The sequence below is a fragment of the Zosterops lateralis genome (assembly GCF_965231275.1).
Source record: "Zosterops lateralis genome assembly, chromosome: 2".
NCBI classification, from domain to species: Eukaryota; Metazoa; Chordata; class Aves; order Passeriformes; family Zosteropidae; genus Zosterops; species Zosterops lateralis.
This window is the reverse complement of record NC_139763.1, coordinates 18,079,071-18,098,393: the sequence shown is the minus strand read 5'-3', so window position 1 is coordinate 18,098,393 and position 19,323 is coordinate 18,079,071. Positions and strand designations below refer to the sequence as shown.

General features: G+C 39.3%; 1 protein-coding gene across 1 annotated transcript in view; it reads right to left on the bottom strand.

Annotated features, from left to right (window-relative positions):
- Window positions 1–9,791: 9,791 nt before the first annotated feature.
- The window catches only part of VEGFD (vascular endothelial growth factor D), a 31,050-nt gene continuing 21,518 nt past the window's right edge, over window positions 9,792–19,323 (bottom strand). Inside the window, exons 3-7 of the mRNA XM_083855781.1 lie at window positions 18,325–18,515; window positions 15,802–15,950; window positions 14,429–14,526; window positions 11,860–12,055; window positions 9,792–10,451 (exon numbers count right to left, since the gene is read on the bottom strand). Coding sequence (XP_083711907.1) covers window positions 10,325–10,451; window positions 11,860–12,055; window positions 14,429–14,526; window positions 15,802–15,950; window positions 18,325–18,515 — 761 coding nt within the window. The 3' untranslated portion in view covers window positions 9,792–10,324. The remainder of the gene's footprint in view (window positions 10,452–11,859; window positions 12,056–14,428; window positions 14,527–15,801; window positions 15,951–18,324; window positions 18,516–19,323) is intronic.

The window sequence follows — 19,323 nt, the reverse complement described above, 5'->3', positions numbered from 1 at the left end:
TGTTATGGTTTTAACTATTTGTAATATTTTTGTTTTAGATGAGTTCTTCGTGTGTGATCTCTAGAGAAACTGTAATTCTTGGTATGCAAACTTAAAAAATCTGAAGAGAAATCATAACTGGTATATGACATAGCAGCCCCTTTCTTTACTTTCCTGGCAGTTGGTCATGGGGTTTGGATGTTTTCTTTCTGAAGGAGATCAGGGATGGTGGCCAACCTCCACGCCTTTGGCCTGGCATGTTTGCTTTGGTGGTCTGATATCTGTGTTCTTCATTAAATGTGTCTAGTTGAGCTCAATGTCATTCCTGTCAGTGGTCCAGTAAATCCCCCTGTATCAGCAGCCTCCTGTTGTCATGTTCAAGGCTACTTGAAACATTTGTCTACCAAGGAGCCTGGGAAAAACCTTAATGGAAAGAACAGGAATCTTTGCCACTGCCAAGTTGAAAAAAGTGCTGCTAAATTTTGTCTCTGCAGCTGGTTCACAAGGATGGGATAACATTCACCTTTCACTGGCTGTGGTGTTGTATATTCATAAAATTGTCCCAGATCCTGGTCATATCCAGAGTCTATCCTGCCCTGATCTGAGGTGAAGGTGATATTGAAGGGACCAACAGCTGAAGAAAGAATCAAATTTTCTTACTTTCTAAATCCTGCACTCAGTATATTCACTCCCTCACTTAGAGCACATACAAGGTCAAAGTGAGACTGTAGGATAAATAGAGTAGAGAGTAAAGATGTAAAACCTGTGACAGCAGAGTAATTGCCACTTCCAAGCCTGGTCCTTGAAAGCTCTCTAAAACATCTCATAAATTGAATTAATGGAGAGAGAAGATGGAGGACACTCAAAGAGACTCCTGTGTCTGTTCAGGTAACAGATGCCATCGTGCCTCAAGGAGACCTCTTCAGTGTTCACAAAAATATAGGAAAACTTTCTGCCAAGGACTCTGCGCTTTCAGCTCCCACTCAGCCTCCTCTCAGGCTGATTTTGCCACTCTACCTCCCAGTCTGTTGGATGACATTGCTCTTATTCCATGTCTGTATGGAGCAAAGACTATCACTATTTGGTGAAGTGGCTTTGCTGTGTGTTATAAGCTGGTGTATTAAATTGATGTGTTTATTTACACTCACTAAGCCCAAAGCATGCACATTTAGTAGCAAAAACAATAGTAATTGACAAAAACAAGCTATCAGTTATCCACAGAGCACTTCACAAAAGAACTGAGAAGCAGTGCTGCTCTAGAGCCTGATGCCATGACAAGGGAGCCATAATGTTCCTGGAAAAGAAATCTCATGATGTGGAATAGTGGTGTGAGACTGCACAACTGGCTTGAAGTGAAGGACATTTTCTTTTCATGATTCAGGAAAGCAGAAACTGTTGGAAGCCACAAATGAAGTACATCAGTGAAAAAGTACTGCTGAACAGAGAATTGTGGCCTATAGGTGTATCATAAACTGAGACTGATTAGTGAAACCAAGCAGGACAGCCAGAGACAGCCCAAAGCTTTGTTTGGAAAATTACAGTGTTTGCAGTTTTTGATCCTGCTGGAATTAAATAGGCTCCAAAACAAAGAGGAAATCAGTATTTGTAATTGTTCCTCTGAAGAAAGAGGACTATTTGTCCTTCCATTTAGTTTACTTTTACAAGGTAAGGCTGAAGAGCCTGTCACTTCTAAGATTCCTGCATAGAGGGAGTGAGTGTCCAAGAGTCTATCTCAGCAATTCTTTTTGCTCCTAGGAAATAGCAACAGACTCCAACAGATTTCGATAATACCTTAGAAAGGTTGAATCTGCCTGGTTTCTATTGCATACAGCCAATCTCATTATCTGCCTGGAATACCTCCCATAAAGCAGCCAGGAAAAATCATGATTTTCTCATTGAAGCACTTGGGTTTTCCTATTCATGGAATCTCACAGAAGCTGGCTGAAATTACATAATAATGTACTTTCAATATACAGGTCTCAAGTTGAAGGCTTAACAAACCACAGTGCTGTCTATGAAGGAAATTACCATTAAATGCAAACTGGAAAAAGGGCTTCTTTTCTTGAAGCCAAATTTCTATCTTAGATGCCAGAAAATAAGTTGGTTTTCCATTTTACAGACACTTATCCCTTCCAAGCAGTTTGGAATTCATCTGTTGGATGTGAATTTGCTAACAGAAGGGAGAAGTTGATTGGCAAGGCTGAAGCCTGTGTGAGCTAGCTCTCACATGTGTGTAATCTGTGCCTCTCATGCACGCCCCGAGGTCTCAATCATTTGGTCATCCTCTGCATACTACTTAATGCTCTTCCACTCCCAGAGCCCAGAACACTCCCTTCCCTGTCAAATCAGGTGAGTGAGGGTGAAGAAGAGCATGAGGGCTTGGGAGCAGTCAAAGGATATAAACCAGGAGTAGCTGCCAGTCCTCTGGGCTTACAAACAGCTTACATCTCTTAGCAGGACACAGTACATCTGCATTGGCTGTTTCTGAGAAGAATCCTCTTTTACACCCCCTGTGAGTGAGTCATTCACCACTGCCATGCAGGATCCATTCCAGTACCTGAACACTTGCTCTCTGATCCTTACTGGTCCCTAGCAGGAGCAGCCATGCCAAACAAAGCCTGGATGGTGCCTCTCTTCTACCTTCCCAGCCAAGGCAGTGATCCAGCTTAAGTACTCATCAAATAGGGCAGAAAAAGATTCCTGAGCATGCAATGAAAAGCAGTGTCTGTGCTTATCCTGACATTCTGAGCCTGTCAGATGTACTGGTTGCTTTTGTACTGGCAGACCCAGGGGAGATCTATCCTGCAGGCAGCATACCACTACTATCAATTCTCTAACAAGCCATCTGACTAATTTGACAGAAATACAGTTCTGCCTATGTCTGATTTGGATCAAATGATTTACAGTAACACACAGCTCTAGTGTCAGTTATGAAGCCACAGCATGTTGACCACATGAGACTTTTTCTTTTTCCTTTTTTTTTTTTTTTTTTTTTTTTTTTTTTTTTTTGTCAACTTTACTAGATTTTACTGTCTATTTAGTTACAGATCTGGTTCTGCTTTTGCAGCCTTGAGGCAACATCAGAGTACTTTCATACTGATGTATCAGCTGTGCTAGAAGAGAAGGCCTGTCCTAGAAGGCTTGTGTTTGTATCTTTAAAATTGTACTTTACAAACTCTTCAAAACTCCTGGCAATTTATGTCATAGAGTTCTACTTTGTATGATTCTATAAGTTGCCACAAACTGGAGTGGCAGAACTGTTGGGTGGATTTCACCTTTAAAATGCTAATAAAAAGGGTTTAACTGAAAGTTGAGTATATGTGAGGACTTATTGGTGGAGAAGAAAAATAGGTACAGTGAAAACAGTAGATGGAGCTATTGGAAACTTAAAATGTGCTCGTCCTTGTGATGCTGCAAAATATCTCTGTGCAAAGCTGAAGAATCTTTACCTGGTATATTTTATTTCCTACTACTAATGCTGCTACCACACAAATGCTCCAGAATATTTTTAGCACTGTTCTCTGTAGTCATTATACCAAATGGAGTAGTACCTGCTTGCATTCTACAGTTTGAATTGAAAAAAAAACTGATTTTCTTATAAAAAACCAAGTATGACTATCTATAGTTCTATATTTTGATACTATAATTACCTATATATTGATAGTTTGAACCCAGATTTAAACTGTAAAGAAAGAATAATTAATTTTAATTATACTTTATAATCCATTAAATGAGACAAGGCTTTCTTTAAATTGATACTCTTAGTGTAGCCTTGAATAACTAGAGATGAAAACAAGGTAAGGTCTGTGGAGGGATAAGTAATTTTTATTTGATTTTTAGAATTGAGAAGACTCAGAGAGACATGCAAACCATTCTCGAGGTGTGAAATGGAAGCCACAGATTTCAAGCTTTGTGCAGGCTGGAAAGTGCTGCTCTGAGATTAATTTAATTGATGTGGAGCAGGGCAAGGTGAAAGATGACTGTACTCCAGGGGACAGGTGGAGAAGTGTAGGCATTCTTAGCTCTGAAAACTTTCAGGAGTGAGCTGTGGGTAGATTTAAAATGGGATGCACAGGGAAATGGAGGAACAGAGAAACCAGATGACTTTCAAGGGATTTTCATGATATGCCTTCATAACTCTGCTACAGGAAAATATTGATGTTTATTGCAAAGACAATATTGATAAGAAGCATTGCATAGTTCTTGTGGATGTGTTAAGCTCTCCCTTGTGTTTCATCACTTGTATTGGTGATTTTATTCTGAGGACTGAATCAAAATAACCACTGTGCAACTGTATTGGAATGTTTGAACACAATTCTGAAAAGTTAGTCCATTAATAGGAATCAAAATGCACTTTCCCTCCCAAAAAAGATCAAAGGAGGTACATGAGTGTGCATAGATATTGGGATCTGGGGTCAAGGGAAGGTTTTGGATAAATGTCTTGCCAATGAGTCACCTAACAGAAACTGATGGGTTAGTCTGGGTGTCTAGCATTCCCTTTTCAGCTGGACCTGTGATCCTTAGCCACACATCAGAGATAGTCTTCACCAATTAAAAATACCACTTAGCAATAGAAAGTGGGGCGAAAGGCTAAGTGAAATGCTTCCCACTTGGTTACTTCATTTTTTTGGCACTTAATTTTTAATCACACTCCATAACTAGATATTTTTTTGTATAACTACTGTTGTGTTTTTAAATATATAGGATATACCAATGTAGACTGGAATTAAATCATTGATTATTCTACCATACATATTTTAAAGGTACCTTTAAATGTTTAAGAAAGGAAAGAGTTCACATTAAATTATGGATCCCCCACTGCTGTCAGCCTGGAATGACATTTCACATTGAGTAGTATTGTAAAGTATGATAAAAGTGGAAACAATGAAAACTGTTAATGGCATTGAAGCCAAAATGCAGACCAAACCCTGACACATCATTTTGTGTGCTCATTTTGTTTATTGGCCAAAGGAGTACTTTCCTTTTATTTTAATTTAAAACAGATTTTTTTACCCCTGAGTTAAAAGTTTTTAGTGAAGATTTTAAGTAAATGCTGATGTGGGAGTTTAATAAATAAAATGAATGGCAGTACATCAGTTGTAACCCTTGCTTTTTTTTTTTTTTTTTTTTTTTTTTTTTTTTTTTTTTTTTTTTTTTTTTAATATAGACTTTAATAAATGAGAACATAGATTTACTTGGCCTGGTATCCACCTTGTAGTTCCAGAAAGAACAATCCACTCCACAAGTCCAGAATTAGATGATATTTTGAATATTTGATAACTTTGATATTTTAAAGTTGAAATAAAATTACCAATTATTTAGAAAATACAAAGGAAACAGGCAGCTGAAGAAGCTTCTTCAGATTCAGTTTTGGGTTCTCAAGATTTTTCCTTCCTTTTTTTACACTACTGTAAAGCAAAGTAACTTTAATCACATAAATCCTGACTTGCAATGGTACAAGAAAATAAAAAATAAACCTAAGCAGATTCACATTTTTTTTTCTCTGGAATACAGGAAGAGACCTTATGAGTCAGCTGGAGTTCGATACCCAAAGGATACATACAGATTTATGTGTTTGCAGTGTATATGAGTATGACAGGATTTATATGTGCTCTGTCAACCCTTCCATGAATAATTCTTGCTACAAGCAATGTCACAGCATATGACCCGTGATAGCTTTTGAAGTAAATGAGAGCAGTTCTTTCAAGACATGCTTGAATTTCTTCCATGTCATCAACATTTGGTAAGATCACACATACCTCTGTCCTTCTGGACGTCAAGTACAGTTTTTGCAAGTAGATAAATATTCCCTGACTCTTTCAATCCAGTGTGCATATTTAGCTATTATTCTGATTCATATTCTTCCTTGTCCCCTTCCTGCAAGAAGGCGTATGTAAGTGGAACTCATAAAAACTACTCATAGTGGCTCACCATCAGTTTTAGCTACTCATAAAAACTGGTGGCTTAAGAAACTTCATGTGTGTTTATTTTGAATTAACAATAATTGTTTAAGCACTGTCATTCCTATGACATACATAATACAAATATCACATTAAAGACATCCCTCACTAGATAAGAATTAAGACACACCACAACAGGAAATTTTAGCACTATTATTCTGCCTATGAAATCTGTAAATCATGTCCATATGCCTAAAAAGCAAGTCATGCTGAACACAGTAATAAAAGGCATTTCAAACTTCAAAGAGAACATTCCATTAACCTTCCCTTCTCAATAACCTTCCCTCTCTGAGGGTCACTTAGTCATAGGTTAAGAGTTAATGATATCAGTCAAAAAACAGATCTGCTATGAATTTTACGTACCTCATTTGACTCTTTTAAATTTTTATATGAAATGTCCTAATTAAAAGTCCATCTGATGTATTGATATGAAAGGTAACAAAAAGAATTTCTATTTTAAAGTTTGTTGAATATTTTAAAATGAAAAAATCCAGAATCTCACCAACAAAATAGCATTGAACTTTTATAGATTCTCATCAAAATCTAATTATCTGCATGTGTTTGCATCTTCACCCAGAACCTTCCTTTAGTCCTGGTCCTTCACATGGAGGATTTACGGCTATGCCACAAAATTAGTGACATCCAGATATCCTTGGCTCTGTGGCAATAAAACCCATCACACAGCACTGTCATTCACAGCACTGTGCTTAAATTCTTGAGCTTTTCCACACAGTGTTTCAGTGAATGTTACAGATATACACTACACGCCCTAACTTTGGTAATTTTCTAATGATTAGAAGAGTAGGGTAGCAAAGAGCTGCACCCTACAATAGAGACTGGCACAGGGCCTTAGGAGCAGATGATCCACTGGGGTAGGAATTTATTGTAAAAGACATACTCTGTAAGATGCCTGTAGGTTGCATTAGAGCTGACAATCCTTTTTGAAGCATGCAGAAATACATTTGTAAGGCTTCTGGAAACCAGGGCTGAGAACCTCTGAGGAGAATCAAAGTGATAAACTAGATAAAAACCTGTGTGTTGGCTGCTTAGGTCATGGCTAGCCAATGCCATCACAAGCAGTTTCCTTTTCCATCTTCACAGCCTAAGAACCATTCTTAATTCAGAAGCATTCAGGCACATTGCTCCTGCAAAACACAAATCACTCACAGGTAGAAGAACTTGTAGAAGGTCAAATTCAGTAAAAATAACACTGAATTTTACATTGACCTCCAGGTGTGTTTTTGATGATCACACATTCTCTGTTGCTTGAGTATTTTTCTATCTGCCCTGGTTTGAGCTGGGATAGAGTTAAATTTCTTCTGAGTAGCTGGTACAGTGATGTGTTTTGTTTAAGTACGAGAATAATACTGATAACCCACTGATGTTTTGGCTATTGCTTAGGGCTTACTCTAAATCAAGGGCTTCTCAATTTCCCATGCTCTGACACAGAGCAGATGCATGAGAAGCTGTGAGGAAGCATAGCCAGGATGACTGACCTCAGTGGGCCAAAGTCGTATCCCATCCCATAGAACATCATGCCCAGTATATAAACTGGGGGAGTTAGGGAAGGGCAGTCCCATCACCACTGGGCATTGGTCAGTGGATGGTGAGCAATTATGTTGTACATCATTTGTGTTTCTTGGGTTTTATTCCTCTCTCTCCTTTCCATTACAACTACTACTAGTTGTAGTATTATTATTATTATTGTTGTTGTAGCTGTTATATTTAATTTTCAGTTAGCAAATTCTTCTTACCTCAGCCCGTGAGGTTTACTTTTTCATTCCAAATCTCCCCACTAGGGTGGTCAGAGGGCAAGTGAGTTTTGGGATACTTAGTTACCAGCTGGGGTTAAACCACAACACTATCAAAAATATTTGCCTAAGTGTTTAACAAAGTGATCCACAGGATTTAAGAGCAAAATTTTGAGGTTAAAGGTTAAATTCACCTAGATGCTCAGACTGAAAGAAGCCTATGGATATAGGAAGATCCCATCTCACTCCATTCCACTGGGATCTTTAGTCCTGCATTGGGCATCCAGACACAAATCTCTTTTTCAGTGGAATTGGAAAATGTGAAAAGCTCAGAGCAGGGTTCACAGTGGTGGTCAGTGATGGTACCTTTCCAGCTTAGGTATTCTAATGGCCACTGTAATCTCCTGGAGGTTAGGTGGTTCCTGTTCAAATCCCTCTCTATCTCTGTGAGAAAAGCTTGGGAACATGGTTTTCAGCCCCTCAGTGTCTGCTTTATCTAAGAGCCTTCTGGGGTTGAAGCAGACTTACTTGTCTCTCTGGCAAGAGCGTTCAGTTTTGAAAAATTAAGTAAATATATTCACTGGTCAGGACAGAAATTCAAGGAAGCCTCTACAGACCAACACTGACAAGACACAGATGTAATTACCACAGCATTCCAGTTGCTAAACTCCATGATAAGCTAGGAAATGTAAAAGCTTGATTTCTTTCCATAGAATTTAGCTTTATGAATACTTTTGTGTAGTTTTGCATAAAGGTGTATTTTTACTCCATATATCTCTGTTAAGTGTCAGGTTTACCTCTGCAGCTCCCGGGCTTTCTGAGGAGTGTGCCACAGGTGTAGCTTATCAGCAACACAGCCATTTAGTCAGGGTCCACCCAGATGAGATAGAGGAGAAGTGATGGGGAAGCTCACTCCTTTTATGGACCCCCTGTGCAGCTCAGGGACCTCACCACCACACAGGTGTTTGAATTTAAAGCCTCTTGGAGGAGCAGGAGAGATGTAAGAGTATGCTTATGCTGCCAGGCTGCTTCACTGGGTGTTGCACTTGGATCGCCTTCCCCCTTTTTGTCCAAGCAGAGTTCATGGTGGTGGCAGGTCCTTCCCTCTTGAGGACCACCCACAAGCAGGAGCCCAATGCAGCCCAGGAGGAAACCCTGCTGCAGGGGCTCCACCCAGGGTGCTCACAGGTCAGAGGATCCCAGGCCAGCTCACAGAACTGGTAGCACAAACATCTTGCAGGTATTTTTGCACAGACCTAGGTCCCAGCTGGCTTAGGAAACACAGCACTCAGGATCAAATCCTAAATGCCTTTCTGAGACTTAAAGGAAATTGTTTGGTGCTTTGTCCAGCCATTCAACCAGTCTTACAGGATTCAGCTCCAGTTTTAAAGCAATCTATTTATCTTATATGAATTATAAAAAAAATCTTAGTTGCACATCAGAAATCCATTTCCTGTTCCCTATGTTGTGTCAAACGTTCCGTCTCTGTAGCATTTGTTTCATATACTCTATTCCCTCTGTGCACAGTGCAATGTAGAATTGGAAAATTCAGCAACTGGGAAAAAAAATCATACATATTCAAGAATATCACTTCCAGTTCAGGATTATTGCTCATAATATTTTCTCTGGACTAGTTCACACCAGACTTCAGTGGCTTAGAAAAAAATACTGCCCTTTTACCTGATCTGGTTAAAGCACTGTTACTCAGGCCTCACACTGGGGAGAGGAATTTGAGTGCAAAGGAGATATTTTCATTGCATGGTAGGCTAAAAGGAAAACCATCTTCTAGTGAACGGTGCTTTTCCAAAAAAACACTGAAGAGTTTTAGTATGAGTGTGCTGTTATCGCCTTAGGAAGATTAACACACTACACCAGGAACAAATAAATCACACATGCTGTCAGGCAGACATGGGAAAAATGCTTCTTTTTTACTGAAACTGTTGGGTCAAGTGACCTTGTTTCGACCTGGGTTTGGGCAGAAGCCAGTGCCTGTGGAACAAATGTAAGAAAACTGTACTTGAAAATGGCTTTGGGGTTTTTCTTCTTTTCTTTTTGTTGGGCAGAATTTTAAAATAACAGAGAAAAATCAAATCCACTCGAATAACTGATGTATTTATTTTCTTATATACACTTAAATATGGCACATCTGACAGTAGTTGAACAATAAACACAAAATGATAATCAAAGCTGGACAGTAGATCAAATAACTCAGTGCTGAACCTATTAGAACCTATTCTGTACACTGAATTTCTGAAGAAAGTTTTACCCAGGAGCTGCATTAGCTAAGGATTCAGAGGCTAAGATTATCAAGTCTCAATTTCTGAACGACTGGCTGGAGACTGTGACTCTATTTCCAATACACAGTTTCATCTTCCATCACGTAACATTGAACTGATACTTTCCAGTCTTTCTTCCATGCAGCCAGAAATTCATCAGCTGTTGTTACCTCTTAGAGAACAATTACCAATGTCCCAGAGGATTCACTTGCAATTAGTAATTACTCTAATAAATAAATGCAGACTGGATTAATTCTTCTGCTACTAATGTGGAAGATGTTCACGTTTGCTATTGTTTGAAAGTCAGTGACAGCTACTTTGCGAAGCAGTGGATTTTCGAAGAATAGGGAAAGCTCAGTCAAGGAGTTTCTCTGCTTTGGGACCCATGAGAACCTCTCTTCTCCTTTGGACAACGACAATGCCTGGAACACACTGGTTTGGCAGTTGGGCATGTTCTGGGTTGGGATGGACATCTGTCTTCACAACTATTTGATAAAGGAGAAAGAACACAAAAGAGAAAAGCATTTTAATATGAAAATTCTTCACTGTCATATTCCTCAAGTTTTTCATCATTGCTCCCTACACACTCTTTGGGTAAGTGTTGACATCCTACAACACAGGGAAATGAGAATTTGCTGCCTCACAATTTTTGTCTGCAGCAACAAGTCTTGCAGTGATCCATTTGTCCAGATACACAATTTAAGTGGTGTTTTCCTTTCTTGAGACCAGTGAAGTCCTGAGGCTCAGCACTGCATAGTGCTGCCCTTGGACCCTGCAAAGTAGCTTAATGTCACTTCATAATTCAGCTTTGCTCCTCCAGAAATACTGCACATGCAGGTCTGGCATTAAGGTCCTGTGTCCAGATTATAGGAATTTCTAGAAGCCAAACAAATGATTACATTGCTCCTCTCCTACCTGTCTGAAACATATAAATAACCAATTTTTCATGCTCATTTTTGGCTCTGCTGATTGTTTTATACTATTTTTATACTTGCCAACTATTTTGTGTTTGTCCTTGTTTTCAAAGCTAAATCTGAAGAATCAAATATTAATTATTCCACAGCATCTTCCCTGCAAATGAACCTAGGAAGCCACTGAGAGTGGACCCTGTGGGTGACCACTCAATGAGCTACAGCTTTGCCAAAGTAAAACTGGATGTTGGCTATCCTTCTATAAGACTAAGCTACTGCATGTTCCTGGGTTTCTACATGAGACTAAAGCTTTCTAAAAATTTAAAAAAATTAACTAATCCATTAAAACAGGTGTTTTAAGAGGGCATTTTCTATCTGATTTGACACAGAAACCTCAAAACTAATAATACAAACAGATTAGGGAAATTCTTGGAGTATAGTAGCCCCAGAACAATTTTCCTGCTTTTCAGTGGAGTCAGAGCTGGTTGAGTAGATTTATATGTGTACAAAATTGCATTAAGTTTAGAAAATTACTTGCTCTGAGGACAAACTGGATAAGGAATGTGCTGTGTGCTCTGTGTGCAAATTTAGGGAGCCCTTGCCCTAACCATCCATGAGATTGCCTTCAGCTGGTGCAGAGAACAGCTGTGGTTTCTGCCTATCTACATGACTCAGTATCTCATTGCAAAAACTATTATCAGTTGTAGTACAGTTTTAATCATCATTCCCTAAAGATTAGAAAAAAAAAAAAGAGTAGTTAGTATTGACAGTTGAATAGTAGCGTTGTTCAGATCTCTTAAAATATAAATAAACCATAGATTCCTTTTATACAGTAAGTATTGTAAATATACTCTCCATAATTATTATTATTAATAATTAATAATAATAATATTAATACCAAGTGGACCTCCCAGCCAATTAAGCACTTGCACCTCTAATTTAGCTCTTGCAGTGTAGACACTGAATAGCAGGGATCACTTACCTGCAGGTTTCAGCATGAAATATCTTGTGTTTTAGAGCACAGCTCTCCTGGTTCTCCCTACACAAATAGCAGCTGCAGTTCTCTTTACTTTGAAAGAAATCTGTGGGACACTTATGTCTACAGATGCATTCACAATTTTCTTCATCAAAATCCATATGTTGTCCACACATAGCCAGCTCAGCAAGAGAAGGGAGTCCTGCAATAGCATATACATATTTTAGCAGCAAGCTTACATGACTAAATCCTGCTTTTGGAGAGACTCTTTATGTTCTCTATTCATTAGGACTCACACATATACTTTCTTATAGATTCTAGACTTCACAATTTCTGTTGCAACTTCCTGTGCAGAAAAGGACTCGAGAGGATGGAGCTGATTATTTCACTTTATTCTAATACTGCTATTTCTTGTGGGTTGAACTTAGCATAAAAAAATTTGGGGGATATATACTGCAAGAGCCTAGCGCTGTGTTTTAGAATGCACAAATATTTACTGGACAGTAAGTTTTAAAAAGATAATCTGAAAAAGGATTTAGTCTATACCTGTGACAGAAAGGCACATTCATGCAAACTACCACATCCAGCACATGTGTACATGTACTTCACTACACAGTCACTGCAGAAATTTATAAGGAGTAATGCTATGTCTACTAGGGGGCAAGCTGGCCTAGCACTTCAACAAGGAGCACATTCATACTTGTCAAAGATGAAAGAAAATATTTTGTTTCAGAAAAAAAGCCAAAACAGCCAAGGGAACTTGCTGTCTAATGTCTTCCCTGAAAATGAACATCTGGAGTACAATATGAAGCTAATCCTGGCAAAAAGGGAACACATTCTGTGAAAACTTTATTAAAATGCAAGCAGCACATCCCTGGTTAAAGGTCATGGCATATAAGGTGTCATTGGGAAGGTAATTTCCTGTAGCTTTACAATTAGCTCTCTGATATAACCTATGGAATGTGAAATGTAACCTGCACCTCTGCACCACCTGCCATCTGATCCCTGATCTCAGTGGCCAGAAAAGGCTTGCACATTACTTGAAAGAAATTTTCATTATTATTTACTCAATGCTGAAAAACCAGTATTTTGACAGAATAAAACCTAAGTTCTATTGAAAGGGAGGAGGGAGTTTGCCCAAAATTCTTGGAAGACAAACCTTTTCCTTGGGGTGATAAAGCTTGGCATGTGTGAAGGGGTGTAGAGTGTTTCCATCTCACTTTGTTTCAACCTCAAAGACAGATTTTAAGTTATTTTGTCCCAGCCAGTTGCCAAACACAATGTACTTCAGAGAATGATATTTTTTCTGAGGAAGTATTGAGTCTATGTCAACAAAGGCCATAATTCAACAAGCCATAGATTTTAATGCTCCAAGCTGACTTTACAAAAGACTCTGAGTTAATAGAGCTCTGGCTATTCTCAGTCCTTAGGACTCAGTCTGAAATACAGAGTACTAATCCTTTCTGGACTGAAAAGTCTAACTTGTATTTGACTGCCTAACCTGGTGGTCAGAAGATCTTATCCAGAGTGAGAAAAGATCCAACAGAAACCACTATGCAAAATTATTTCTTGCTTATTAACATTAGGAGACTGTAATCAATAGACCAGTTTATGAGGTTATTTAGCTTTAGTTTGGTTTGCTCGTCTAGGAATTGCTTGCCAGATTGATTTATTGTTGTCTTGAATGGTTTATTCTTTCTCTTTCTGAATGTAGCTTAAAGCACAAAGGCAAGGTTTCCTTCTCTGTCTGTTTCCTCTAGTGCTATGATGGTGTTATTTTGACCAATACAATTTCCTGAGAAAGACAATTTTTAAAAGCCTTACACAGGACTTGGAGAAAATTTAATTTCTCTTAATATTTATTGCTAGTAAGTATGTTTAGACTTACACAGTTACCACCCAGAATATTTCCTGCAATTTTCTTTGACAAATTAAAACTTTACAGGAGAAGCAGAGGAAGAAAGGCAGTTACTATTCTTCTACAAATTTTATCCTCTTCCATTTGCTTTCACAGATCTGAAGAAGTATACATAAATATTCCTTAAAATTATCATTAGAAGTACTCAAATATTTTGAAAGATTATATATTTTTTCCACGGACTACAGCTAATATCCAGGACTGGTTTTGTCTATCTTATTCCTTATTCTTTTCTCAATAACTAAAAATCAAATTTTAAAAAAAGTTATTACCTGCCCCATATACCTGCAATGTATTCTAGGGCATGTTTTTCTACATTTAAGAAGCTTCCCTAATGCCCATCATACAATTTAAGGTTCATGTGAAATAAAAATTTGTACAGTGTCCCTACTTCACGAAATCTTATAAATGCTTTCCTATGTCCTACTCAGGTTGCTAATATAGAGAGAAATCCAAGAAAAAAAACCATGAGATTGGGAAGCTCACATGTGTGTTTATTTTCAGTTAAGTTTCCACACCATAATCCAAGTCTATCTAGGGATGTGGAATAAAAATATTAACTCTCTCAGTGAAGAAAAAAAAGTGAGAAGACCAGAATGACAGACAAAGAGCTTGGAGATAGTATGCAAAAGTGTCTCTTCGTCATTCCATCTTTACCTTCTCGTCTGTTGGAGTGCTGTGTGTCTATAACACATTCACATTTGTCACTATCCCAGATCCATCCATTATGGCAAAATTTGTTGGTAAATGGGCATCTAGAAGAAAAGGAAATTGAGATAGGAATTAAAAAAAAAATAATTAGGGCCATCAGAGTTGTAATTTGACAAAATGAGCTGCTGGTGTGCTGGGTCTGCCACCTGTACCATGGTGATGGCTTGGCACCCGTGTGCATTACTGCTGCAAACAGAAAGAATGGGGTCTGGGTGACAGGGCTGAGCTCTGGCTCCCAGCAACACAGGAAGCAGCTTCAGCAGTTATTTCAGATTACAGTCTTAGGAAAAACTACAGTTTTGCAGCTCCACTTTTGTATAAGACAGCTTTATCCCAGACAGGGTGGTCTTTGTCCTTCAGTATTCATGTTGTGTAACTTTACTCAATTTTGCCTTGCTGCCAGAAGGTTTAGTTCCAGTTTAATTTGCCCATGCTCATGGATGCACAGGGATGGATGCTCATGGATGCTTATGGATGCACTATTTCACTGTCAGAGGGACAGATTGACTTTCAGGCCCTTTGCTCTGGGAGAGGAGCTCACAAACTGAAGAAAGACTGAGGTTCTTCTGTGTTTGTCAAGAAAGAGGATTCGGAGTGGCCAGCAGGCTGAGGGAGGGCTGGAATGGCTTTGCTGAAGTGACACCTCTCCCCACCTCATGTCCAGCTGAAGGGCAGTGATGGGGACAAGCCAAATGCAGAGCTTGACAGAGACTTTTGAGCTGACTTCCAGTGAGTCACTCAAGCTATTTGAGTTTCTAGAGTCTTTGTTTAATTTATGTAGCCTTTTCTCACCAGAAGTACTAGTATTTTATGTCCTATTTTGGAGTGAAATGTAAGGTCACTTTTCTCCCATCCATGAGCCTGACAGATGCAAACAAAGACTGGATCAAAAAGCGAAAAGCCAAGATTCACATCAATTCTGACCCAACATGCCATAAAGTATGACAGAGGGCTTTAGCTTGAGCACAGAATTCACTGTGCCCTGGCTAAATAATGCACGAGCAGAGTTGCTGTGTCAGGCTGAAAGCATCTATGCACACGTTCTCAAATAGCTCCAGTGGAGCATAGTGCCAATATGAGCACTTTGAGTGAAGAACCTAAATATCTTAGTGACTCCAGATGCTGCTAAACTGGACTACAGTTCATTGGATTCTGATGACCATTCATTTAAAGTTCACATGCTTTGGGGGAACTTTCTAAGCCTAAGTGATACCCAAGTTATTCGGAAAAATGGTTGGGATAAAAGAAGGAGAATTGTAACGTGCAAATCAGGACAAAATTGTTTCATCATGTAGATGTTTGTAAATGAGGAAACTTACCCATCTTCTTCTGGGTACTGGACAGACCTTCGTATGATGGTGTACTGGGGGCGCTGGGTATTTGATGTGCACTTACAGGCCGTGTGATTGGCAATTTTGATGGGCACAGGCTCAGGAACACTTGTCAAGGGAACTGAGATCTCAAAGAGCTAGATGGGACAAGTTACATTTATTTTACAGTTAATAATTAACTATTAATAGTGAGTAATTAAATAATAATAATTACTATTTTAAATTAAAATCTCATATTCTTTTCCACATTTTTTCCCACACTTGCTCTTATCTAGAGATAGTTACCATAAATATAAATAAGTAAAAAGGCAATGAGGGTTTTGAAGAGTAAGCAATGCCCACCAAGGCAGGAACTTGCCAAAAAGAGCATCCTAGTGCTATATTACAGCTATTAAACACCCAAGCCTACTTAAAATTATTTGCAAGCAAACACAAAAACCTCCTTTGGATGCTAGGTTCAAATGGGAAAGAGGTAGGTGTTGAGAACTTTATTCTTGGTTGTACCATCATTTGAGTCTCTACCACTGACAGGGACAGCAACTCCACTGACCATGGGAATAATCACAGTGATTGGGTATAATCAAAGGGATCACATCTTTAGGGACCTAACTTAGCCCCCACAGCCTCCTCAGAGAGAGAAGAAGCAGGACTAAAAAGAGGAAAGTTCATTCAGCTGGGTTTCTGCAGGGAATCATCCTGGAAATATTTCTCCATTGACTATAGCAGGAGCTTAAGAAACAAAGCAGCCTGCTTTCCATGCATCCAAATTATCAAGAGTGATCTTTGAGTAGGCCTGTGGAGGCTCTGGTTCCTTGGGCAGCTATATGTAGGAGCTGTTGTAGTGATCCACACTCCTTCTTTCCCTCAAACCAGCTTCCTTCCCATGGAAACCAAAGCATTGGGCACGTCTTGGTGTGCCAGCATGTCTTGGCTTAAAGCTGCACCCACTGGGACTGAGTATTCCTAAGCAGACTTTAGGTGGCATCAGTATCCTCCAGTTGATATATTATACCAAGGGAAAAAAAATCCTCTCACTAATATGAGAACAATTCCATCAGATGAATAAATCTGGACTGATGGTGGCGCATCCAGAAATGGAACTTAGCTGGGAACTTTTGAGGGAGTGCTTATTTTGAAGGATGATAAAGGAATGTTACACTCCGCAAAACTGCAGTTTTTCAACAAACTTATGAACTGCTGCACAAAAAACACATAAATAAATAAATACTTCTTAGCCTAACCTAGCTCCCTGAGCTGATCAGATGTCTCTTGTGTGTGGTCAACAGCTCATAACAGCTTTCTCCTTCTGGTGTGGAATGAAAGCAATTAATGAGCATTGACGCAAGAAGGACAAGCCCTGATTTATTTTACTCCAGCTATATTCCAGTACAACCAGACACAGTGGAATTGCATTCCAACAAACACAAAATAAATACAGAAGTGAATTGGACCTGTTCCCCATAAGGGCTTCAATTTTCTTTTTGAAACAACTGCCCTTGATCTTTATTATGATTCAAAGAAAAGTCTTTTTCATAAGTAGAATTTCATTTATTACGCCAAGTGAAATAGGAATGCACAAGGTGAAGTTTCATCAAAGAGGACCAGTCTCCTGTGCTTCATCTGTGGATATGAATCATAGAATCATAGAAAGGCTTGGTTGGAAGGGACCTTAAAGATCAGTTCCAACCCCTTACCCCCTCCCATGGACAGGGGTGACACCCACTAGACCAGATTGCTAATGAACAATGGATGGTTTCATCCACAGAGGGGATTGAAAGAGCTAAACTTGGAGCTCTGCTCAGTCACCCACTGGAGCAAGATATCTCTGTACATACCCTATAGTGGGAGTCTAGAGAAAGAAGCTGTCTGGCTACTCTGTGCTCAGTTTTTGTGACTGGTCATTAAAATTTGGGTATTGCCTGTTGTGCCTATTTAGTAATTGAAGCCTACTGGTTTATACCTTCCCCAAGAGGTGTGTAATTTGGGACATTCAGAACCTGAGGCATGCTAATTAAGAGCATCTGGTCTCTCCTGATGAATACGTCTCCTTTTTTGGCTTGCAAAATTGCACATCTAAAATTATTAACCAGCCTTCTTGGCGTGGATGATAATGTTGAAATGCAGTGGCCCAATATACCAAAATTTCCCAGGATTAAACCTTGGATACAGAGGATTCCTAGGAGACAATGGTCTCAAGGGGTCCCTTGTCCAAGAAACAATGTATTAAAGAAGGCTCAAAGTTCTGGTCATCATGAGATTGCAGACACTTTCTCAGGGACTGATTTTCCATCTCTACACTTATATAAACAATTTTTAATAATGCAACACGAATGTAAAATGCTATTGCACACTCCTGCATTCACTCCACAGGGATAAAAAATTCATTCTTCTGTTTGTTATGATAGTGCAGACAGATCTTTCATAACAGGATCTCAGAAACCAAACATCCTCCTTCCCCTCCCTTTTTGGTGAGCCAGGGTAAAAAGAAAACAGATGAACAGCCTCATTTACCGTTTTCGACACGTAAGTTGTACTTGTATTCATGCAGCTGAGACTCTCCTCATTGCAGCAGCCTCCACATCTGAACACGTTCACACAAGGAGGCTTGAAAAATTTGTTGGTTGTTGTACCCAGCTCTTTGGCAACTTCCACACAGGTTTCTCTTGGCACACACTGAGTCTTTTGCCATTCTTCATCTATGACTGGAGAAAACACCATTTTTATGAACAATCATGGCAAAGTTAAGCCTCTTGATTAGCAAAGCAGAAGTATTATATAAATAAAAATGAAGTGCTGGCAGGCCATTTGCACTTACTTGGATCAATTTGCACTTATTTGGATCAATCTAAGGACCAGAGGGAGCCTGAGTGCAAAATTATCCCAGTAACTTACACCAGCTGCACTGTCAGAGAGGTTTTTGCATTTATCTGCCTTTAGCTTTCAATGCAAATGACCAAAATCTCTGTTAATTCCAGCAGGTCAGGTAGAGCTGCACTGATTTCCCTTAGCTGAGAGTCCCCAGCTCCACAGTGTCTGACAAAGCTGCCCCATGCCCTGTTCCCCTTTGCTCCAGGGTAGCCTTCCTTATTTCTCATTTTATCCTCTGTTAGCGTACCCCACCATGGACTCAGCAGAGCCCAGGCCTTAGTGCAAAAGCACATTAATGATTACCAGATTCTGGTCAGAGGGTATGAGTGCTCCTGGTGGATGTCAGCCAGAGAGCACGTTTCCAAAATGCCCAGAGGAATCCAAGACAAACAGTCTCACACCTCAGTACCATCAGGGGGTTCAATGCTGAATAACAGGAATATGAATTCAAGTGTGAGTCATCTACTCAAAACACCGTGGCATCTTTCAAATTCTGAACTGCTGTAGAGCAGTAGGCCAGTAGACTAGGCTTGGCTGATTTGTCAAATTCTGACTGTGAGAAGGAATAACGAATTAACTGTCTGAACCAGAGAAAACAGTGACATTTGCATAATATACATAATACAGTCCTGAGTTTTGTCA